The 25,283-nt window shown below is 43.1% G+C and overlaps 1 protein-coding gene across 1 annotated transcript in view; it reads right to left on the bottom strand.

Annotated features, from left to right (window-relative positions):
- DNAH8 (dynein axonemal heavy chain 8) overlaps nucleotides 1–25,283 on the bottom strand; it is a 583,322-nt gene that overhangs the window by 255,593 nt on the left and 302,446 nt on the right. Inside the window, exons 42-43 of the mRNA XM_078852248.1 lie at nucleotides 19,030–19,254; nucleotides 4,267–4,439 (exon numbers count right to left, since the gene is read on the bottom strand). Of these exons, the coding sequence (XP_078708374.1) occupies nucleotides 4,267–4,439; nucleotides 19,030–19,254 (398 nt within the window). The remainder of the gene's footprint in view (nucleotides 1–4,266; nucleotides 4,440–19,029; nucleotides 19,255–25,283) is intronic.

Below are 25,283 nucleotides of genomic sequence, written 5' to 3'. Positions count from 1 at the left end.
CCCAGCATCCCCGGCTCCACCCCTGCCCCTCCCCTATTTCAACCCCTTCCCCAAAGTCCCTGCCCCAACTCCGCCCCCTCCCTGTCCATATTGGACTCCTTCCCCAAATCCCCGCCCTGTCCCCACCTCTTCTTCACCTCCTCCCCTGAGCACGCTGCATTCCCACTCCTCCCCTCTCCCTCCCACAGATTGTTACGCTGCGAAACAGCTGTTTTGCAGCAGCAAGCACTGGGAGGAGAAGCGGGGACGCAGCACACTCAGGGGAGGAGGCGGAGGCGAGCTGGGGTAGGGAGAGGAGCGGGGAGCTTGGCTGCCAATGGGTGCAGAGCACCCACTAATTTTTCCCCGTGGGTGCTCCAGCCCTGGAGCACCCACAGAGTTGGCACCTATGGATCTGGGGGTCATAGTGGATCACAAACTAAACGAGTCAACTGTACATAAAAGATTGTTATCAAGAAGAGGGTGAAAAATTGTTCTCCGTATCCACCAAGGACAGAACAAGAAATAATGGGCTTAAATTGCAGTAAGAGATTTAGGTTAGACAACAGGAAAAACTTCCTTCTGTAATGGTAGTTAAGCACTGGAACAAAATTACCTAGGGAGGTTGTGGAATCTCTGTCATTGGAGGTTTTTAAGAACAGGTAGACAAGTCGGGGATGGTCCAGATAATACTTGTGCAAGGGACTGGACTAAATGACCTAACTGTGGTCCTTTCCAGGCCTACATTTATGATTCTTAGAAAAAATCAGTAACTAGTCTTCAGCTGTAGTGAGGGGTTTATATCAATTCATATTGGTTTACATTTTCAAGGTAATCTTCACAAGCAAAAGAGCTGGAAACTGTAACTTAATGAAAAGATGTATTTTTCCTTTAGATTTTTATGTCCCATACCCTGTGAAGGAGTGATCAACTCCCATCAGGCACATCCCTGGGTGGCAGCTAGGGGAACATCCCTGCATATGCCAGACAATTGCAAAGATCCTAATAAGGAGTCTCAGAACAACTGGAGGCATCTCTCAGCAGGATGTGTTGGGTCTCTGGTGGAGTGGCTCCTTCCATGAAATACCACACTGGTCCTATGAAAAGGACATCAAGGTGATTAAAGATCACCTTAAAATAAGTCTTGCTGGGGCAGATGAGCTCACTAACCTAGGGAGGCAGCTCAGCTAGAAGAAGGGGAAGGTGATCCATAAAGCTTGTCCAATAGATATGCTCATGTGAACTAATGTCCAGGTCAAGTGTACCTCAGAGTGAGCTCTGCAGGTGATGTACAAAAGCCTTACCTGACTTGTAACCTGGACTAGGGCTACTAAATTTAAAGAAGTGAGTAAGCTGAGCTATGCAAGTTGGACCATGGAAATGCTAACTGGAAGAAGTTTGGAGCTATGTGAGGTCTTAGAGAAGAGTAAATCTGACATGTGAACAAGAGACTAAATGGAGAGATTGTAAAGTTCAGATGCTGGAGGAGGGTTACAAAAATCTACTATTCAGTGAGTTCAACCTCCTGAAATGGTGTTGGAGTTATTTTGGATGAAACTATGCAGAGGCATGTGATAGACGTTACCAGAATGACCGATGAGTGTTAAACTGTGGTGAGAAGAAGTGACTATCCACACAGTAAATGGGTATGCACCACAGTTAGGAGATGATCAAAAGGTAAGAGGAGTTTTTCAATGAATTGTTGTGCTTTATTGGAAACATACCACACATACCACCCAAAGGTCAGGCTTGAAAAAGCCCTGGCTGGGATGATTTAGTTGGAGATTGGTCCTGCCTTGAGCAGGGGATTGGACTAGATTTGTGCCAAGAAGAAGTACAATTGATGCCATAATTGCTGTATGAATCCTCATGGAGTAGCACAGAGAAAAGAAACAGCAACTGGGCATGGTCTTTGTGGATTTGGAGAAGGCATACAATTGTGTACCAAAAGAACTAGCTTGCTGAATGTCCATCTTATTGAGGATATGTATAATGGTGACTACTGTAGTCAAAACCAAATGGAGCTACAGCAGAGAATTTCTAGTCGATATTGGCCTGCCCCAGGGGTTAGCATTGTGGTTTTTTGTCTGTAGTTGTCTTCAAAGGAAACCACCATGGACTATGCTGTTCGTTGATAAGGACATAAGAATGGCCATACTGGGTCAGACCAAAGGTCCATCCAGCCCAGTATCCTGTCTACCGACAGTGGCCAATGCCAGAGAGAGTGAACCTAACAGGTAATGATCATGTGATCTCTCTCCTGCCGTCCATCTCCACCCTCTGACAAAAAGAGGCTAGGGACACCATTCCTTACCCATCCTGGCTAATAGCCATTAATGGACTTAACCTCCATGAATTTATCCAGTTCTCTTTTAAACCCTGTTATAGCCCTAGCCTTCACAACCTCCTCAGGCAAGGAGTTCCACAGGTTGACTGTTTGCTGAGTGAAGAAGAACTTCCTTTTATTTGTTTTAAACCTGCTACCTATTATTTCATTTGGTGGTCCCTAGTTCTTACATTATGGGAACAAGTAAATAACTTTTCCTTATTCACTTTCTCCAAACCACTCGTGATTTTATATATCTCTATCATATCCCCCCTTAGTCTCCTTTTTTTCCAAGCTGAAAAGTCCTGCCTCTTTAATCTCTCCTCATATGGGACCTGTTCCAAACCCCTAATCATTTTAGTTTTCCTTTTCTGAACCTTTTCTCATGCCAGCATATCTTTTTTGAGATGAGGGGACCACATCTGTACGCAGTATTCAAGATGTGGGCGTACCATGGATTTATAAAAGGACAATAAGATATTCTCTGTCTTATTCTCTATCCCTTTTTTAACGATTCCTAACATCCCATTTGGTTTTTTGTCTACCGCTGTATACTGTGTGGACGTCTTCAGAGAACTATCCACGATGACTCCAAGATCTTTCTCCTGATTAGTTGTAGCTAAATTAGCCCCCATCATATTGTACGTATAGTTGGGGTTATTTTTTCCAATGTGCATTACTTTACATTTATCCACATTAAATTTCATTTGCCATTTTGTTGCCCAATCACTTAGATCTTTTTGAAGTTCTTCACAGTCTGCTTTGGTCTTAACTATCTTGATGACTTAGTGATGTGCACAGAAGATTGCTAGACCCTGCAAATCAAATTTGAACAGTGGCAACAGAGTTTTCAGTAGAGAGGATTTAGAGTGAGTATTGGTAAGACTGAGGCTATGATAGCTTAGGCAGGAGGACCCACAATAAAAGGATATTACAGGCAGAGAGCTTAGAAAAGTGAAAGAACTGAAATACCTAGGATCAGTGGTTGGTAACAGTGGTGTCCTCCTAAGTGATGCCTAGCATTGTTTCAAAGCCACAGTATAAATGGTGGGAGTTGACCCCAGTTCTCTGTAATAAAGAGATGTCCATGAAGGTAAAACTGTAATTCAACCCACTCTAATGTATGGAACAGAGACGTGGCCAGCCACAAGAAAAGGAATCACCCACCACAGAAATTAAGATGTTGAGATGGTCAAATGGTTCAATGTTCTGTGATAAAAAATGAAATGAGGTTGGGAGGTGCCTAATGCAGATTGTCCCAATTGAAGACAGGTGAGTGAGCTGAGAATACATTGGTATAGACATATCCAGTGAAGACCCAAAAGTTACATTGGTAGGAGGATCCTTGCAATGATCATGGATGGAAGATCACCAAGGAGGAGGCCAAAGACTCAGTACATGGACCAGATATCAATGGACCTTAGAGAGAGACCAGTTTTCATGACAGGCAGGTGCACAATCATGAGTATTGGAAGAAAGCTACAAAAATTGCTGACCGTGAATAGGGAAGTAACAAGAAGGAAGAAGAGATTTCTAGGTCCCCCACATCAAATTGTTGAGCCAAGTCTAGGAGTCTCTTGGGCCTCAAATACCAATTCTACCATCAAGTTATCATTATATAATATAATACTTCCTAAATGATAACATATTATACTAATATAAACACATTTCTGCTGTTAATTAAATCATTGTTGAGAAGAGTGAAGACATCATATTTCTGTAGGAGTTATAAAGTATGTAGATTAGGGAGAGTCTATTTTATTAAACGAAAAAGAGGTGTGGATGCCTATTTAAACACACAGGTAGACATTCATTACATGTTCTGGAACACAATGTACAATTTTACATTTACAGCAGTCCAGAGTATGACTCTGTGGAGATATTATATAAAAGAAGCCACTCTGCATGTTAAACATTTTTTGGGCTTCTCCCCCAACCTCAAGAAAAACATTGTTTCTCACCTATCAGTCAGAGGAGTTATAACCAGACGATCAGTGCATCCCAGAAATTCATTTTGGTAAATAAAATCAACATTTGTAATGGATACCCAAACTTGATCCACATCTTCCTTAAAATAAAATCGACTCTGCTTTAGCCATTCAAAATCAGTTACTGACTTGATATGCATTTTTACCTTAAACAAAACGAAAAATAAGCCATAAATTACAGATGCACAGTATCCCAGTATTATGTCTTATATAACGAGTAACTGCATTAGAATAATAAAGATAGAACATTTCACTATACTTGCATGATCACCTGTTTCAAGCTTTGGTAGGAGTAAAACTGAAAACATTTCTGCACTGCATAAAGAATTTATTTTTAAAGTTTATAATTCAGAAAATGTTCTGATAATTTGAATCCATATACGAAACCTATTATTCACGTACAGTAAAGCTCCCACTGCTTTAACAGGAACACACAAAGCAAGACGATGAGGGACAAACAAAATACTGATATCGTAAATCAGCAGCTGATGTGTATAACTGGCTTAAAAAATTGTCATTAGCTCTGTGCATGTCCATTCCCCTTGCATTGTTTCAGAACAGTCTGAAGGCCAAGCTGCAACTGTCATAAGGGCCAAAATACAGCAGGAGGTCAGTGTGACACAGGGATGTTTTGGCCTACACCTCTTTTCTCCAGAGATGCTTTTTTCCTTCCTCTTGCTATGTGCACAGTAATAACAGTAAGGACATATGTACACTGCAATCCAAAGTGTGGTTGCAGAACGCTTAGGCACACTTACACAGTAGCTTTACCAAATGGCATTGGAACAATTTTTATAGTGGGGGTGCTGAAAGCCATTGAACAAAACTGTAAACCCTGTATATGATGGAAACCACTTCAAGCCACGGGGTGCTGCTGCACCCAGCATCCCTGACTTTACTTGGGCTAGCATGGATAAAAATAGTAGTGTAGACGCAGCAGTATGAGCTTCAGTAGCTGCAACCACACTTTGGATTGCAGTGCAGATACACCCTAAATGGTATAAGAGCCCCTATGTCAGCTTCATGCCACTGCAGAATCCCCTCAGTAAGTGGGCCTGTTAAAATGGGTTTACAAATCGTTCATGCCAGAGGAGCAGCATACTTCAGGCTAGCCCACACAGGTACAGAGGACTTACAACATATTGTTATGCTGGTGGTGGGGAGGGTTGGACAAAACCTCACCGAAGTTGGTAGGTGTAACTGCTGCCTTTCATTCATTTTAAATGAAACAATGAAATTCCGAAATTTGAGTAGAAGCTGAACCATGTGGCCCAAAGCTATTTGCTGGTGACCGATATAGCAAACACAGGGGCTGCTGTTTTGATTGGGTGAGCTCTGTGCATCTGTGTGTGAGAGGAACAGCAGAAACAGAGAGAAGGACACAGAACAAAGAAGCCCCAGACACAGCCAGAGAAGTCCTGATAAAGTGACACTGAGGAACAAACGCTAAGAGACTTCTTGGGTAAAGTCCTGGCTGAAAAAGGCACGGAAATATGAGCAAAGAAACTATCTCCTGTATGATATCTGCTATGTTCATGGAAACAGGACTTTGTATATTCTTTATAAATTAACAGGATTGCATCAAAATACCTTCTACATTAATTTCTCCTCCTAATGGAAACTGACTAGATCATGAAAATTAGCTAAATGCTTGGGTAAAAAAGGGGTAACAATCTTACTAAGCAAGTTTATTCAAGTCTTAGAAGAGAGTCTACTTATAAATGGAATCCTCCAAAATTAACATTCTTAGTAGTGCTATAATATATACATAGGTAAACCACAATTATTGAAGACTGATTATCTCAATTTTGGATTATCCAACATTTGTTTCTTCATCACAAATATTTATTTCATAAACTGAAATGGTTATCTAAAGTTTTCAGATATCATGTGAGACATTTGGATAATCAAGGTTTATTTTGTGTATACACAGGTGGAGTACAAACAGATACCTATGGTTAAGGTTGTGATTTTAAACTTTTTCTTGTAAATATTACAAGAATATACAAATTGCCTAAATATTCTAGTCCAAAATATCATTTTGTGAAAACAGAAAAATTAAACCTCAGTCAATGTTCCAATAATTTGAAAAAAAACAACAACAAATAGTGCAGGCATTTATGGGTATAAAAAAAGAATGTAAAACCCCACAAGGCAAAAAACCCAACTTTTGCCATTATAACAAAATTGAATGACAGTTCTAGGTTCTCAGCAGAAGGGATCAAAAACTTTACATTTGGCATAGCATAGAGATAGTTAAAATGTGTGGGTTTTTTATGGTCTCAGACATAAGAATTTAAAAAACATCTCTACTGCAACATTAGCCTGGATACAAGACTGATACAATTTTTTAAAATAATTGTATACCAATATTCTATTGACACTGACCTTTGTGTGTATAAATACTTTGTTTCACACAGCAGATAGATGCATACTGAATGAAATAATGCTCAAATTTCAACTTTCTAACCCCACTCATTTGGTGCTAGCCCTGTTTAAAAATTGGCATTTTTCCTTCAAATAGATTTATTTCCACTATCCTCCTCAAAAAATGAGTATCTAGAATATGTGTATATGTGTTTTTGTATACCATGTGTGTGTGGGCTTACTTTCATATTTCTATGCTTTTGTGTATTTGCATTCAGGAGCCATGCATCATTTTGGTAGCCTTATCTGTTTTGAACCAACATTTTGTGTGAATTTCCTTGTTTTTTAAACGGACACTGTTCCCCACAAGCCATGGGGTCCTCTGCTTCCCATCTCTGCTAACCCCCAAGTCCATTGGCTCCTGTGGCCCCTGGATTTCCAACCCACTGTGTTCCCAGTACTCCCTCTCCTCAGCCTCCTGTTTTCCCTGCACAGCACATGGTCCTCATTCAGCCTTGTCCCTATCCCCATGGGCCCCACTGCTCTATGTGTAGCAGGAGTGCTGGAGATCTGAAAAACAATGGATGGGGAGCCACAAAACATGCAACGTAGGAACCCATGAGACTGGCAGTGCCAGAGAGTAGAGCACAAGTGATGAATGCTCTCTGCTGTCCCCCAGCCACACACCACTTCTCTCTCATTAAGAAGGAAATTACTTACCTTAAGTAACCAGAGTTCTTTGAGATGTGTTGTTTACATGTGTTCTACTACTGGTGTGCATACACCTCATGCACTGGAGATCAGAACACTTTAACCAGCAGTGTCTGTTGGTCGCACCTGCTTCCTGATGTCCTCGAGCCTCTCCCTCCACAAGGGAACAGAGCAACAAACCAATCATCAGGTCCTGTGCAATTATCAAGTCCAGGCTATTGGACTCAGCAGATGTGGGGAAAGGATGGTAGGTCTTCGAACACAAACAACACATCTCAAAGAACTCCATTTACTAACCGTATTTTTTTCTTCAAGTGCTTGTTTACACATGTTCTACTTCTGGTGACTCTCCAGCAGAATGTAATAGATAGACTCGCAGTACCCTCCTCTAAATAAACAAAGACTGCAACACAGCACTCCCAAATTGGGCATCTGAATGAGATGCCTAAACGAGAGAGTAATGGCTAGTGAAGATATGTATTCTACTTCAAGTAGCAGCCCTACATATACTAGCTATGGGCATTCCCCTAAAACAGACTGCAGAAGAGGCCTGTGCTCTGGCAGAATGTGACATAACATGATCTGGGAGTTCTAAACTGGCCACCACATGACTTTATAGACTGTGACATCCAATTCAAGATTTTCTGATTTGAGGCTGCCTAACCTTGGATCTCTTCATAGTTAATAGCCTAGGGACTGCCTGAATTTTTATTTTATTTATTTATTTTTGGCTAGCACAAAACCAATCATAGAAATGCAGGGCTGGAAGGGACCCGGAAGTCATCAAGTCCAGCCCCCTGTGTTGTGGCAGGACCAAGTAAATCTAGACCCTCCCTGACAGGTATTTGTTCAATCTGCTTAAAAACCTCCAATGCTGAGGATTCCTTGGAAGCCTATTCCAGAGCTTAACTATCCTTATAATGAGAAACTATTTCCTAATATCTAACCTTGCTACAGACTATGGCCATTACTTCTTTCCCTACCGGTGGACATGGAGTACAATTGCTCACAATTCCCTTTATAACAGCCCTTAACTTATTTGACAACTGTTATCTGGTTCCCTCTGCCCCCCCTCAGTCTTCCTTTCACAAAGCTAAACAAATGTCCGGTTTTTTTAACCTTTCTTCATAATTCAGGTTTTCTAGGCCTTTTCTCATTTTTGTTCTCCTTTGGACTCTCTCCAATTTGTCCACATCTTTCCTAAAGAGTGATGCCCAGAATTGGACACAGTATTCCAGCTGAGGCCTCACCAGTGCCAAGTAGAGTGGGACAATTACCTCCCATGTCTTACATAGGACACTCCTGTTAATACACCCCAGAATATTAGCCTTTTTCACAACTGCAGCATATTGTTCACTCATTCAGAGCTCAGAGAACATTCAGAGTTTGTAACACAGCCTCAACCTTGGTTGTATGAGTCTTTGGGGGGAAAAGCTATGTGAATGGACTGATTTAAATGAAAATCATACCCTGAATTTCTTCTGAAAGTAATTTATGGTCACACTAACTTTATCGCTGTGAAAAATTGTATATGAAGGGTTCACATGAGCTTCAAATCATAAACCGTGCATGCCAATGTAATTGCAATGAGGACTGCTGTCTTCATAGACAACTGGAGTAATGGGCATGAGGCTAATGGCTCCAATGGAGGTCCCAACAAATTGGTAAGTACCACATTAAGATTCCAATATGGAGAAAGTGGTCTTATCAGAGGGGGAAAATAAACTTTCAGAAGACCTTTCACAAACATTTTAACATAAAAAAACAATAAAAAACAAAAACAAAACATTGTGGTCTTTATAACATGGCTGGCTGCATCCTGAGCACCCTGTAGACATCAGAGATTGCTCTGCAGCACCCTGCCTCAATTTCTTCTTCAGGGCCACTTAAGAAAGCCACACAGTCTCCCTCATCCAATCACAGCCCTTCTTGGGGTCTGTTTTTTGTTAACAAAGTTCCAAAAACAAAAAAAATTCCACCCAGCCTTAAGTTAGGCACTGCCCCTCTTCCCAAGGGTACTGTCCATTATTGCTCTCTGAGCATCTAGAGAAGATGCAAAGACCTGGACTGCCTGCCTTCTCCTAAAGGAAGAACAAAACGAACTTTCAGCTGCGTTTTCTTATTCAATCACAGCTCCCTTTCTTGGAACCACTGCAGGAGTCTCTCTCTCTCTCGCTCTCTCTCACCCCCTGAAGCTTCACTTCACAGTTCCCCTTCTAACTCTGCCCTCACTGAAACTCCCTTTGACTCTTTATAATATAGGTATAGACCCACCCTTTCAATTAGCTCATCTGGAAGCACCTACTCTAGTACAAGGGAGCTGGATCTATTTTCAACACAGGGGCCAGCCACCCTGTGACCATCTTGAATTGGTGGATGATGTGCAGAGATAGCACCCATGTAAGTATTTAATGAACTAAGCGACAAACCAGAGGTTACGAAAAATAGATGTGCAAGCATATGAGGGATTGGTGTCTCATGGAGAAAGATTATGTTGGCAAACCCAAAAGCAAAAACACTTCCATTTTGCAGTATAAGTTGTCCTTGTAGATGGTGAGTCTACCACCAGCCACACTGCAAAGCCAGAGAGTTTGGGGAGGAAGGGGAAGGATCATTGGGTATTGTGTTCGGTGGGGAGAAATAAGTGGTGCTGGTGATGTGGGGAAGGCAGGCTGGACTGCATGGAGTCCTGTCTTCCATAGCTATACCTAAGCCACTGGCTCCATGGTTAAAGGTTTTTCCTTCACCTGGTTCTTGCCCACCCCTCAACCCTCTTTGGTTCCTATGCCTCCCCGCTATCTATTCCTCTCTGACCCACCAGCTGTTGTGACCCTTAGCTTTCTGATCACCAGTGTCCTTGGTTCTTCATATCACTCAGTCCACTGTCAACTCTCTTCCTTGCTTCTGAGGGCTACCTGTCAGTCTCTCCAGACTTATGGGCCCTCTTGTTTTGTAGGGCAGGGAACACCAAGAGCAGGGGTCCAGTAGCCCAGCCTGCTTTTCCACCTCACCCAATTTCTCTTCTTCCTCCTTTCCCCTACCACAATCTTGTTTTTTCTCCTTATCCCCTCAAAACTTCCACTAGCCTTATAAAGACAAAGTAGCAATCCCACTCGAATACGTTTCCCATAGTTCATCAAAGAAGAGATCCTCTTCTGGCAAACCAACATACATAAGACTGGGACTGCCACTGACTGCCCTCGTCAGGCCAGTAGCAGCCTTATGGGAGTAGGAAGTACAGGAACTCTGATGGAAGGGGTAGAAGCAAAGTAGCCCTTTCTGTCTCCCTCCTTCCATCCCCTGGTTCCTCCACTCCTCCAGTTTCTATTCCCTCTCGGCTCACCAGCTCCTGAGATCCTGGTTCACTTGCCCAATCTCTTCCCAGCACTCTCAGCCCTATTGCTCCCTTAGTTGTTTCCATCTCCATAAGCCCAAGAACTCTGCTGTTTCATTGGCAGAATACTGCAGAAAGCTGAGAAGCCCTCAGAAGCCAATGAGCAAGAGAGTCATTGAATTGGGGAGAGGAAGAAGTAGCCCATGAGCGATGGAGTGTTGTGGAGCGACTATACCTACCGCCAAGTCTGTCTGAACCCCCTCCCAAAGCAACATTTCTCTTTTTCCCCCTCCCCACCCAAATCCCCTTGAGGGCTCCCACCAGCTTCATAAGGAATGTAAAGCTGCAGTCCTAGTCTGACAAACATCTTGGTTTGCAGTGGGTTAGCCATGTTGGTCCCAGGATATCAGAGAGACAAGGTAGGTGAGGTAAGACCTTTTATTGGACCAACTTCTGTTGGTGGAAGGTACAAGCCTTCAAGCTAGACAGAGCTCTGCTTCAGTTCTGGGGAAGAAAACGAATTGTCTGATTAGTATTTAGCTCAGACACTCCACTTCCTTCTCCAAACTTGAAGAAGACTCTGTGTAGCTCAAAAGCTTGTACCTTCCACCAAAAGAAGTTGGTCCACTAAAAAGTCTTAACTTACTTACCTTGTCTCTCTCAAACTTCCTTTGGTTCATTAAATAAGAATTCCCCCTGTGATGAATCAAGGGAAGCTGGTCAGAAATACAAACTGAACTATTCTTTTACCATCACCACACACCCATCCAATCCCCCTTCCCAGCTCAGATTTTCCATCACAAACAAAAGGTGAGTGTGTCAGAACCCAATTCCAAAAAGGAACATTCTAAACATGCTTTTGCCAAAATTTCTAAATCTTTTAGAGAAAAATAAGATGAGGAAGTTACTCACCTTGTGCAGTAACGATGGTTCTTCGAGATGTGTGTTCCTATGGGTGCTCCACTTTAGGTGTCTGTGTACCCCTGCACCTCTAATCGGAGTTTTTGGTAGCAGTGTCCTGTTGAGCCCACACATGTGCTCTCCCTCCCTCGTGGTCTGCCTCGAGGCTATTTAGCACTGCACAGGCGAACCCCCCTCACTTCCTTCTCTACCACAGAGCCCTACAGAGAACTCTGAAGTAGAGGGGAGGAGGGCAGGTTGTGGAGCACAAATAGGGACAAACATCTCAAAGAAACATCAATACTGCACAATGTGAGTAACTTCCTCTTCTTCTTTGAGTAGTGTCCCTATGGGTGCTCCACTTTAGCTGACTCTGGAGCAGTACCCACCACTGGAAGCTGGGACTTCGGAGCGGAGTCTTTTACTACAGAGAGTACTGTGGAGTCGAAGATGGTGTCAGCGGCCAAATCTTCAGTGATCGCATAATGTTCTGCGAAAGTATGGACAGAGGCCCCAATCATTGCTCTATAGATTGGGGAGATAGGGGTATCCGTATGGAATGCGATTGAGGTAAGAACTGATCTTATGGAGTGCATATGGACAGAAGCAAGTTGCACACTTGCTAAGTGATTAATGCAACTAGAGACCCATTTGGATAGTCTTTGAGGAGATATCACAGAGTTTTTGGATCTTTCTGTGGATGAAAGGAAGAGTTTAGGGGATTTCCTGAAGTCCTTAGTCCTGTCCAAGTAGAATGCTAATGTCCTTCTAATATCTAGCATATGCACAATTGTCTCCCAGTTGTCACAATGTGGTTTTGAGAAAAAACAGGGAGATGGATCTGTTGATTCATATGGAAAGTGCAGAAAAAGTAGGGAGAAACTTGGGATATGGGCTTAGAGTTACTTTGTCTTTAAAAAAAAAAAAGGGCCATGAATGACGGGTGTGCCATCGGGGCCGCTATTTCTCCTATGTGCCTAGCTGAGGTGATGGCAATTAGAAATGTTGTCGTCATGGACAGGTGTAAGAGAGAACAAGTTGCCCTGGACTTGGAGGGAGGTCTAGTCCAAGCCCTGAGAACTAGATTAAAGTCCCAGGCTGGAGCAGGTGGTGTTACATGGGGGAAGAGAGTCCCAGTGCCCTTAAAGAATCTATGCATTAGTGGTTGACCAAACTCCAAGTGGAAGCCATTTTCGCCATGAGATTTACCTTAAAGGAGCTGAGTGAGAGTTTAAAATGTGCAAAATCAGAGGGAGGAAAGATGAGTTTGGGTCTGTGCATTTGGAATCGTACAAACTTGGAATCGTTTCCATATTGTAGATAGGTATGTGGAGTGGTCAACTTGTGATTGTTTTGCAACACGTGTTTCAGCTTGTCAGAGGATTCTGCTTCTAAGCCTTGGAACAAAGAAAGATCCAAGCCTGGAGACGGAGGACCCATGGGTTGGGATGAAGGGTCAGCCCATTGTTTTGAGAGAGCGGGTGGGGAATGGGCTGATGTCAGAGGAACAGGAGGGCATATTGCCATCTGCATCAGGTAAGGGAGCCAGACTTGTCATAGTCAAGAGGGGCAATCATAATAACTCTCGCTTTGTTTCACTGAATTTTCAACAGAATCTTGCATAGAGTAGGAAACTGGGAAAAGACATACAAGTGGGCCCTGTCTGCTGGGAAGATGAGGGCAACTGCAAGTGAATGTTTCCCCAAACAGACCTTGGAGCAGTAACAAGGACCTTTCTTGTTCCGATAAGTAGCAAAGAGATCCATAGGCCGGGTTCCCCAAAGGGTGGCTATATCTTGAAGCACCTCTGAATTCAGTATACACTCACTGTCGTGAGAAAATTCCAACTGAAACTGTTGGTTGTCCCATTCTGTATCCCTTGTAGACAGACAGCTGAGATGAGCACACTGTGATAGGTGCATCAATTCCAAAGTCTGAATGCTGTCTTGTAGAGGGAGGGAGATCTGGCAGCTCCTTGGCAGTTTATACAAAACATACAGGTCATTTCTGTGGAAGACCATTTGTCCTGAATCTTGTTGTGTAGGTGAGCTCCCCAGAATATTAGGGAGACATGTCCCATGGTGGTGAATGTGGGTAGTGAGAGGAGCGCTCTCGCTCATACTGCATCAGGTTGGTGCTGATGAAGTCCAGTCACTGTACTGGGGTTAGTATGCCACTACAATGAAGTGAACCTTGGAGAATACCCTGTGTGGAGCAGTCTGTACCGATAATGATCCTGCCCCAAAGGTAAGCAGTAGGAAATCTGTACGATGGTTGTATTGAGATATGGAAGTTGGCACCCTGTAGGTTCAGGGCTAGAAATCAATCTCTTTACTCTAGAGCTGGTCCTAACTGCTGAGAAGTAAGGTAAGGTGGCTTTTGAGTGGCATGATAGGTGTATAAATGGCAGCTGATGCTGTAAGGTACCATTATTCAGGCCCCCGACCAGCTCATCAAAGTGCTTATAAGAGGCAGTTTGAGAGGTCATGGACTGGGGTGCAGACTGTTCTCACTTTTGAGCCCTGGACCTCTTACACTATGGTTCATAACAGCACTGAGATGATGAGTATTGAGAAGATTGTGATCTGTGGTGTGGTTGAGAGGTATATCTTCTCTTCTGTTCCACAGTGTAGATTCCTAAGGAGTATTGTGCGGTCCAAGAATCCTCCAGGATGTGGAGAGAAAATCTGTCTTCTCCGCAAAGAGTTTGGCCCTCCAAACTGGAAGTCTCTAGCTCTTTGGGCAATTTAGAGAGGTGGAGCGAACAAAAAACAAACAAACCCACAACCTACCTCAGTACCACTGTCATGGAGACCGGGCAGACAGCTGTAATAGCTACATCCAATGGTGTCTCTAGGACCAGTCTGGCTATTAACTGACCTTCGCTAAGAATGGTCTGAATCTGTTCTTTTTGTGTTTCCAGTAATGTTTCAGAAACATCCTGGGTTTCCCAACATTAAAAAAATTGTTTTGGCCATAACAGTTTGGTAATTTATTACTCTAAACAGTAATGTTGTTGATGAATACGCCATCTTGCGAAGCCTGATCATATGGAGTTGACTTGGCATTATGTTGCTTGCTTCATGCATTAACCACATCCACTATGATGGAATTGGGTTGCGAATGTTGAAAACAAAGTCTGCCTCTTTGGGTAGAGATATAGGGTTGTTTTTGTTTACACTCCGTTGCTGGTTGGTGCGATGGAGGCTGGTTCTGCCAGATGACTTTGGTAGGATCTAGAAAGAGCTCATTAATTGGGAGGACAGTTCTAGATGAGAAGGTAGTGTGCAGAATTTCCACCAACTTGTGATGTGTATCTGCCACCTCCTGTAAGGGAATCTGCTGCTTGTCTACCACCCTCTTGGTAAGATCCAGAAAGTTCTTAAATCTTCACCTAGTGATGAGGGGTGGGCAGCACAGTCTCATCTGGGAGAGATGAGGAGAAGTGTGCTGAAAAGGTAGCTTCCTCTTCATTCGCCCCCCCCTTCTTTCCTGTTCTGAAAAAGCTTTCTCCTGTCCTGGCTCAGGTGCTCTCCTGCCCTGGCTCAGGTGCCAGGCTGTAGCAAACCATCTGGTGGACTCTCCCTGAGAGACACCGGAGACAGTCGCGCCATGTGTGTGTATGTATCGCTGAAGAGTCACAATATGGCCTTGGGAGGGAGAGGCAGGAAGGCGGGCATGGGCGGCTGGCATGATGGAATTGGGGATGACCCTTGTAGTGTGGTGGTGGGCCACCATGAGGGGCCAGGGAATGATCTCCTGGCCAGTGTCAGATTCGTCAGTGTGTAAGGGTGCCACTGAATGGGGTATTGGCAGTATACAGCCCAGTGCTACGAGCGATTCTGGGTGCCGGGATGTGCTTGATATTGGGGTCCTGCTACCAACTAATGAGGATTGTGGTTCTTCCCCAATCATCAGGTCTCCAGGGTACCAGAGCCCATGCAGAACCATGGGTTCATTTGGTACCACAGAGGAGGGTCCGTGGTACATTGTCAGTACCAATAGTTGGGCAGAGCACTACCTAAATGAGAGTTTGCCCAGTACAAAAAGTTTGTTGGTGCCACTTTCTTAGAGATGGTTTAGTAATTGTCTCTCCCTGGGTACTGAGGCCACAGGTCTCCAGAGTATCAGAGCACCTGTGTTAGCATGGGCTCAGGTGGAACCACAGTGTCTGTAGTCAGTATCAATGGTTGGGAAGGTGCAGAACACTTCCTAGATGGGAGTTTTGTTGCATCAGGTACAAAAGGGTTTCTCTATGCCGCTCTTTTACAGATGTTACGGTAACTGTCCCCTCTCCTTAGGGGATGGTACAGTTGCCTCAGAGCATGAGGGGTGGAAGCCTCTGGTGTCTCCATGCGGAAGCAGAGCTGACAGCAGGGCTTCTCTGTGTCTCTCTTTTAGAGATGGTAAGGTAACTATCCCCTCAGACAGAGACAAACACCTACAACATCTCTATCAGGTTTCAGAGTAACAGCCGTGTTAGTCTGTATTCGCAAAAAGAAAAGGAGGACTTGTGGCACCTTAGAGACTAACCAATTTATTAGAGCATAAGCTTTCGTGAGCTACAGCTCACTTCCTCAGATGCATATCGTGGAAACTGCAGCAGGCTTTATATATACACAGAGAATATGAAACAATACCTATTCCCACCCCAAGGGACAGTGGGGTGGGAATAGGTATTGTTTCATATTCTCTGTGTATATATAAAGCCTGCTGCAGTTTCCACGATATGCATCTGAGGAAGTGAGCTGTAGCTCACGAAAGCTTATGCTCTAATAAATTGGTTAGTCTCTAAGGTGCCACAAGTCCTCCTTTTCTTTTTGCGAACATCTCTATCAAGCGTTCTTACAACCACAATGCTGAAGTGAAGAAACAGATTGACAGAGTCAGAAGAGTACCCAGAAGGCACCTACTACAGGACAGGCCCAACAAAGAAAATAACAGAACGCCACTAGCCATCACCTTCAGCCTCCAAGTAAAACCTCTCCAACGCATCATCAAGGATCTACAACCTATCCTGAAGGACAACCCATCACTCTCACAGATCTTGGGAGACTGGCCAGTCCTTGCTTACAGACAGCCCCCCAACCTGAAGCAAATACTCACCAGCAACCACACAACAGAACCACTAACCCAGGAACCTATCCTTGCAACAAAGCCAGTTGCCAACTGTGTCCACATATCTATTCAGGGGACACCATCATAGGGCCTAATCACATCAGCCACACTATCAGAGGCTCGTTCACCTGCACATCTACCAATGTGATATATGCCATCACATGTCACCAATGCCCCTCTGCCATGTACGTTGGTCAAACTGGACATTCTCTACGTAAAAGAATAAATGGACACAAATCAGACCTCAAGAATTATAACATTCAAAAACCTGTCGGAGAACACTTCAATCTCTTTGGTCACTCGATTACAGACCTAAAAGTGGCAATTCTTCAACAAAAAAACTTCAAAAACAGACTCCATCGAGAGACTGCTGAATTGGAATTAATTTGCAAACTGGATACAATTAACTTAGGCTTGAATAGAGACTGGGAGTGGATGGGTCATTACACAAAGTAAAACTATTTCCCCATGTTTATTCCCCCCACCCCCCATTCCTCAGACGTTCTTGTCAACTGCTGGAAATGGCCCACCTTGATTATCACTACAAAAGGTTTTTTCCTGTCCCCGCTCTCCTGCTGGTAATAGCTCACCTTATCTGATCACTCTCCTTACAGTGTGTATGGTAACACCCATTGTTTCATGTTCTCTGTGTATATAAATCTCCCCACTGTATTTTCCACTGAATGCATCCATGAAGTGAGCTGTAGCTCACAAAAGCTTATGCTCAAATAAATTTGTTAGTCTCTAAGGTGCCACAAGTCCTCCTTTTCTTTTTATCCCCTCTAGGTGCAGTAGTTGCCCAGAGTACAGCTCAGAGCAGCACAGCGCAGAAAGCCCCTTCTCAGGTTTCAGCTTCCAGAGCTTAGGTGCAGAACTGTGCGGCAGCTGAGCTCACAGCAGAAAGCCCTCGTGTGGAAGGGGAGCGGCGGCTGAGCTCACAGCAGGAAGCTCTGTGCCAAACCAGAGTGGCAGCTGAGCTCACAGCAAGAGGTTCCTCTACTGGTATTGTCCTATTGAGGTGGCCGCTCTGGGGAGTCCCACTGTCTGGCCAGCTACTCGGGTATCAGTGCCAAGATTGCCGCACTGGGGAACACCCCTCTGGCTGGCCAGTTGCTCGGGGATCAGTGCGGAGATGGCCGCACTGGGGAACACCCCCCTGGCTGGCCAGTTGCTCGGAGGAGCCTTTCTAGGGGGAGTCTGCTGGTGGCTTCCCTCCCCTCCTCCCCCTTCACCACTCGATCCCTTTTGAAGTGAAGGCTCCAGGGATGATCCGGGGTCAACACCCACCGGAGTCCCCTCCCTCCTCTATAGGGAGGAATTTTTACTTCAGCTCCCAGCTCCTGTGAGGCTGCAGTTTTTGGTGTTGCAGGTAAAGCACTTCTGTGAGGGTCTCCCAGGCACAGTGAGTGTCTGGCCATTACAGGAAATTACTCCTGGCAGGAGAGGCACGGCTTGGAGCAGAGAGAGCCAGGCAAGCCCCTGGGCAGGGGGTTGTCATCCTCTAGCAGGGAGGAATATGCAGAACATAGTCTTTACTTTTTTTTTTTTATCTGAAAAAGAAAATAATTATGAGTCTACTAGATGCCTGGGGAGGAGGGAATGCCCCCAGAGAGGAAAGGAAAGTGAAGTTCTTTTTCTTTTCCTCTTTTTAAACCAAAGGAATAAAATAAAATAAAATAAAATAAAATAAAATAAAATAAAATAAAATAAAATAAAATAAAATAGACACTAGCCTGAGTACTTTTAGGGAGAACAAATGTAACAAAACAAACACTACTTATGCTAATGACACAGATAAGGAAGGGACAACTGCTCATTCAGTCAGAGGCCAAAGGCAGTAGAGAAGGAAGTGAGGGGGGTTTCACCCAGGCAGTGCTAAATAGCCTCGAGGCAGGAGGGAGAGCACATGCCCGGGCTCAATGGGACATTGCTACCAAAAAACTCCGATTAGAGGTGCAGGGGCACACAGACACCTAAAGTGGAGCTTAGGGACACAACATTAGGGACACTACTCGAAGAAGAATCAAATAGTTTAGAAAGAATAAAAATTTGGAGACTAAATTCAATCATTAGAATGAGTGTAAAACAGATGGATTTTAGTCCTGTATTAAGCAAAAGTCTCACCACAAGCAAAAATCTAAATACAATCTTAACTCTAGAGAGAATAATGATGTTACCATATTAACACACACACAAATGCAGTTTGGGATTCTGCAGATAAAAGCACTATGTAGTCATTATAAGCACTAGGTATCATTGTGACAGAAACTATATTTGGCTTTCAGAAATTAAAATCTGTACTTTACCAAGTCATCAAAAATATCTCTCTGATGCACATGAATGGTAACCAGGGTTTCAAATTTCACTCTGTCGAAGCTGGAAAGATCATGTGTTGTCTGGCTGATAAGTGTATTTAGTATATCCAGAAATTTCTGATTGGTTACTGGCATGATTTTCCTGTCATCTTTTGCATTGTGTAGGGCTTCTTCTGAATCATGTGTCCACAACATCTGAATTCCCAGTAACCCTACCTATAAAATATAACAAGTAAACTGACACATTAATTAACATTTATTGTAAACCAAGATTTATAAGACTTTGGTACCTTACTTTCTAAGTATATCTTAGGGTAACTTACTGGAGGGATTCAAAGTGATTTCTCACTAAGGATTTCCCTGTTTCAATAGAAAGACAAATAGAGGGTTTCCAGGGTGCACTTTTCTATCAAATCATATTTCACAAACATTCAAGGAAACCCAGAAATAAATGTATACATTATTTTACCATAATCTCAGTCACATAGTGAGGTACACAGATATATTTGACATGATTCTCAGTTACATTTAAGGCCCTTTTATGCTGCTCTGGCTGCATAAGCATAAATTGGCTTTAAAATGGGTAGAAATGGTACTGTGAAATTATCTCATAGGCAGTGCAGATCTAGTGTAAGGATTTGACACCAGACCTGCTCCCAGCCCCTAGTGGAGGGGATGGATTGGGGAGATGTTTGGGTGCATGGCTCAAGTGTACAGCGCTACAATTATTTTCTCTTCCCTAGGACCATAAGAATCCATAGGAAACAATATAAATTACAGCCTCAGGGCTGCTCTAACTTACAACAAAGGCCCTTGCACAGCCTCAGGATACAAAGGAATTATATGATTTAAAACCACCTTTAATTCATATCCCAAGTATAAGCAAAATGGAGGTTAGTTACCTGTAACCAGGATTCTTTGAGACGGACTCTGCATATTCACATGCTTGAGATATGCCAATCACTGCAGCTTCTGGTCGCAGGGCCCATTAAAGCACCCAGCCTTTTCTCTTCTCCTCAGCATTTGAGTATGTTTCAGGGCAAGGCTATTGAAGGGGATGTGGTACTGTCACAGGGTGCATCGCTCACTTTCTTCTGGTACTCTGGTGATTAACTCAAGTCCAACGCTCCTCCCCGCCCCGCATCCATGGTTCACACACTATCACTCCACCTCTGCTGTCCACCTGCAGTCCCCCTCACAGCCCCAGAAACCACAGGAGCTAATTAGGGCTCCACAGAAGAGGGGAAGGTGGATGGGGAGCAGAATATGCAGAGTCCATTTCAAAGAACTCTGGTTACAGGTAAGTAATTGCCATTTTTTCTTCCAAGTGTCTTCTGTATATTCCCACACTTGAGATAGTTTGGCGAGCAATATTCTTTAATGGATGGAGGGACTAAGGGCCCTAATTAAAAAATGACTGAAGTACTGCTCTCCCAAAATAAGCATCAAATCCCAAATCTATAGTGTAATGTTTAGTAAAAGTATGACTCAATCTCCAAGTTGCAGCCCTATAAATTTCAACAAGCAGGACATGTCTAAGACATGCTAAAGTGGCAGCCATTGCTCTGGTAGAGTGTGGTTTAATTCTATCAGGGGGAGAACTTGAAGTTTTATAATGCTTCTCTATACATTGTCAGACCTATGTAGACAATGACTGAGCAGAAATAGCCCAGCCCTTACAATTTTCAGCAAAAGAAATTAACACTTGAGGAGGGATTCTGAAGTCCTTTTTCCTATTCAAGTAGTAGGACAATGCCCTTTTAGCATGCAAACTATGTAATCTAGTTTATGAGCATGTGGTCTAGGAAATTAAAAACAGGTTGGCAGGTCATCTCCCAGTTGAAACACAGTGTTGTCCTTCAACACCCCACCCTAAGGGTTTCCAGTCATCCCCTTTAGCACAGGAATTTGAGGGGCTGGGCCCCTGAACAGTCAAAGCCTTTGCCAGCTGGCCTCTCACCCTAGGTGAAGGCTCTTTTGATAACGTCCTTTTGGAGTGGGTAAGGTAAGCCAGGTTCACCCTCTTCACTGGGCTCTGGTCCAGGGTCCAATGTTGGGCAGCTCCAACTGGTACAGTGAGATGTGAAGCAGCTCCAGGTCCTCCAGGACCACTTCCTACCCCAACTTCCTTTGGCTTCCCAAAGCAAATCATTTCAGTTTAGTCTCTGACCCACAAGCTCAGTCACCGGCCTCTCCTTTGTATGTTTGTAAAGGTCTGTGGTGGTAGGTCTCAAGCAATGAGCTCCTGGGCAGTACTTTCCCCTAAGAATGGCCATCTGCTCGCTTCTGCTGCCCCTCTTTGAGCTTCCCTCCTCTCTGTCTTTTATAAGACCCAAGCTGGCTTTGAGAAGTCAACCATCCAAATAAGGTGTCATGAGGTGACCAGACCCCATAGTGTCCCAGCTGCTAAATGAAGAGTTGCCTCCTTAGCTTGGAAGGACTGGTGGCCCTGCAACAGATAGTGAGATAAAAAGGCTCTAGGTCAGGAGGGAGCCATGGCTCCCAGGGAATCTGAGAAACCATTGAGAACAGGATCCTTCAGCAACAGATTGTCGAGAAGCTGCCTAGGTAGCTGGACCTCCAGATGAAGAGGATCATAGAGCATGAGTTGCAAAATAGCGTACAATAGAGGTGTAGTAGGAAGCAGGAAGGATAGGGAGTAGTTCCAACTACTTCATATAGGGTTCATGTATTGGAACCAAGAGGAGTGGGCCTGGGTTCCCCTACTAATCCCAGCAGAGGGATTACTGAGTTTTCAGAGGGAAAACTGAGTTAGACTTGCCCAAACTGTACTATAAATGTACTATAGAAACTCTATGCATAGAAATTTCATGCTGAATAATGAGAGTATAGCAGTAGGAATATACTACTGACCACCTGACCAGGATGGTGATTGTGAATGCTCAGGGCGATTAGAGATGCTACAAAAGCAGAAAACCAAGTAATAATGGGGGATTTCAACTATTCCCATATTGACTGGGTATATGTCACCTCAATACAGGATACAGAGGTAGATTTCTAGACACCATTAATAACAGCTTCTTAGAGCAACTAGTCCTGGAACCCACAAGGAGAGAGGCAATTCTTGATTTAGTCCTAAGTGGAGCACAGGATCTGGTCCAAGAGGTGAATATAACTGAACTGCTTGGTAATAGCAACTATAACATAATTCAATTTAACATCTTTCTAGGAGGGAAAATATCAAAGAAACCCACCGCAGTAGCATTTAATTTCAAAAAGGGAAACTTCACAACAATAAGGAAGCTAGTTAAACAGATATTAAAAGGAACAATCAAAAGAGTGAAATGCCTGCAAACTTTTAAAAACCACCATAACAGAGGCTCTAACTAGATGCATAACAGAATCAAACAAAATTAGTAAGTGGACCAAAAAAAATACCGCCATGGATAAACAACAGAGTAAAGGTGGCAGATAGAGACAAAAACGTGTCCTGTAAAAATTGGAAGTCAAATGCTATTAAGGAAAATAGAAAGGAGCATAAACTCAGGAAAGTCAAATATAATTAGGCACGCTAAAAAAGAATATGAAGAGCAACTAGCAAAAGACACAAAAACAATAAGCACTCAAAGAAGACAAGGCTACTGCGGAGAAACTAAATGAATTCTTTGCCTTAGTCTTCACTACAGATGATGTGAGGGAGATTCCCTCATCTGACACATTCTTTTTAGGTGACAAATTTGAGGAACTGTCCCAGACTGAGGTGTCAATAGAGAAGCTTTTGGAACAAACTGATAAATTAAACAGTAATCAGAAGTCACCAGGATCAGATGGCATTCAACTAGAAGTTCTGAAGGAACTCATATATGAAACTGTAGAACTGCTAACCGTGATATGTAATCTAGCACTTAAATCAGCCTCTCTACCAGATTATTGGAGGATCGCTAATATAATGCTGATATTTAAAAATACACTCCAGAGGTGATCCTGGCAATTAAAGACTGGTAATTCTAAATTAAATACCAGGCAAATTGTTTTAAACTACAGTAAGGAACAGAACTATCAGACACACAGATGAACACAGTATGTTGGGGAAGAGTCAACACAGCTTTTGTAAAGGAAAACCATGCCTCACCAATCCATTAGAATTCTTTGAGGGTGTCAACAAGCCTGTGGACAAAGGTGATCTAGCTGATGTAGTGTACTTGGGCTTTCAAAAAGCATTCAGCAAGGTCCCCTCAGCAAAGGCTTTTCAGCAAAGTAAACAGTCATGAGATAAGAGGGAAAGTCCTCTCCTGGATCAGTAACTGTTTAAAAGACAGGAAACAAAGGGTAGGAATAAATCATCCATTTTCATAATGGAAAGAGGTAAATAGAGGGGTCCCCGAAAGATCTGTACTTTTCAACATATTCATAAACAACCTGGAAAAGAGGGTGAAAAGGAGGTCATAACATTTGCAGATGATACAAAATTACTCAAGATAGTTAAGTCCAAAGTTGACTGAGAAGAGTTACAAAAGGATCTTATAAAACTGGGTGACTGGGCAACAAAACAGCAGATGAAATTCTATGTTGATAAGTGCAAAATAATGCACATGGGAACAATAATCCCAATTATACATACAAAATGGTGGATCTAAATTAGCTGTTACCACTCATGAAAGAGATCTTGGAATCATCTTAGATGGTTCACTGAAAACACCTGCTCAGTGTGCAGAGACAGTCAAAATAGCTAACAGAATGCTAGGAATCATTAGGAAAGGGATAGAAGATAAGACAGGAAATTTCATAATGCCACTATATAAATCCATGGTATGCCCACACCTTGAATACTGTGTGCAGTTCTGGTTCCCCCAACCCAAAAAAGGTATATTAGAATTGGAAAAGGTACAGAAAAGGGCAAAGAAAATGTTCAGGGGTACAGAACAGCTTCCTAGGAGGAGAGATGAAAAAGATTGGGACTGTTCAGCTTCATAAAAAGAGACAACTTAGTGGAGGGATTGTGATAAAGGTCTATAAAATCATGGATGCTGTGGAGAAAGTGAGTAAAAGTGTTATTTACCCCTTTGCATAACACATGAACCAATGAAATCAATAGGCAGCAGTTTAAAAACAAATATAAGGAAGTACTTCTTCACACAACGAACAGTCAATCTGCAGAACTTGTTGACAGGGGATGTTGTGAAGGCTAAAATGATAACTGGGTTCAAAAAAGAATTATATAAATTCATGGTGGCTAGATCCATCAATGGGTATTAACCAAGATGGTCAGGGATGTAACCCCCTGTTCAGTTGTCTCTAAACCTATGACTGCCAGAAGCAGGGATTGGACGACAGGGATCACTTGATAATTGCCCTGCTCTGTTCATTTTTTCTGAAGCATCTGGCTCTGACCACTGTTGAAAGACAGGATACTGGGTTAGATGGACCACTGGTATAACCCAGTATGGCCATTCTTATGTTCACACCCCACCAAGATGGGGTGCCAGTCAACGAAAGCAGTTCCAGACACAGGGTTAGGCGAAAATACCATGCCTTCCTAAATGGGCTGCTAATGCAGACAGACACTTCATAAAGATCCTGTGTCCCATGGAAAGACCAAATGGTAGAACCTTGTACTGAAAATTGTTTTGATTGAGTGTAAACCAAAGATACTTGTGATGTGATGATATTATAGAAATATACTTCCTTCAGACTGATGGTTGCAAAACCAAACTAGAGTCGAAAGGGAAGGGATAATAGATACTAGAGTTAACATTCCGACCTGGAATTTCCTGCTATGTGTCTAATTTCCTTGAATCTAACATCAGTCAAAGTCCTCCATCTTTCTTTGATATCAGAAGATAGCAGGAATAAAAACCATGGCTTCTGAACTCTCTCAGGAATTCCTCTATTGTCCTGCTTGTATTAGAACATGGATTTTTGCTCTTAACACCCCTTTTTGAGAGGGGTCCCTGAATGGAGAAGTAGGGGTGGAGGGTTGGAAAGAGGAAAGTTGTCAAACTGAATGCTATAACCTTCCTTTATTATCTCTAAAATCCAGTTGTCCATAGAAAAGAGACAGATGGTCTTCAAAGGGTTAGGAAGCAGGTAAATCACAGATTGATTTGCACCTCTCAATCCTTATGTCAGATCTGTGAGCTAACATTTGACAAAGATTACATTAGTCTTCATCCAAGGTTTGAAGGATCTCTTTCTCTGTTTAGATTGTGAAGAAGACTGTTATCAGGGCCCCCTACTCTTTTCTCAAGACTAAATATGTGTTTCCCATATGCACATTTCATTAA

This window comes from Lepidochelys kempii, chromosome 3, assembly GCF_965140285.1.
Source record: "Lepidochelys kempii isolate rLepKem1 chromosome 3, rLepKem1.hap1, whole genome shotgun sequence".
NCBI classification, from domain to species: Eukaryota; Metazoa; Chordata; order Testudines; family Cheloniidae; genus Lepidochelys; species Lepidochelys kempii.
Note: the sequence above shows the minus strand (reverse complement) of the source record. Positions and strands in the feature narration are given on the sequence as shown.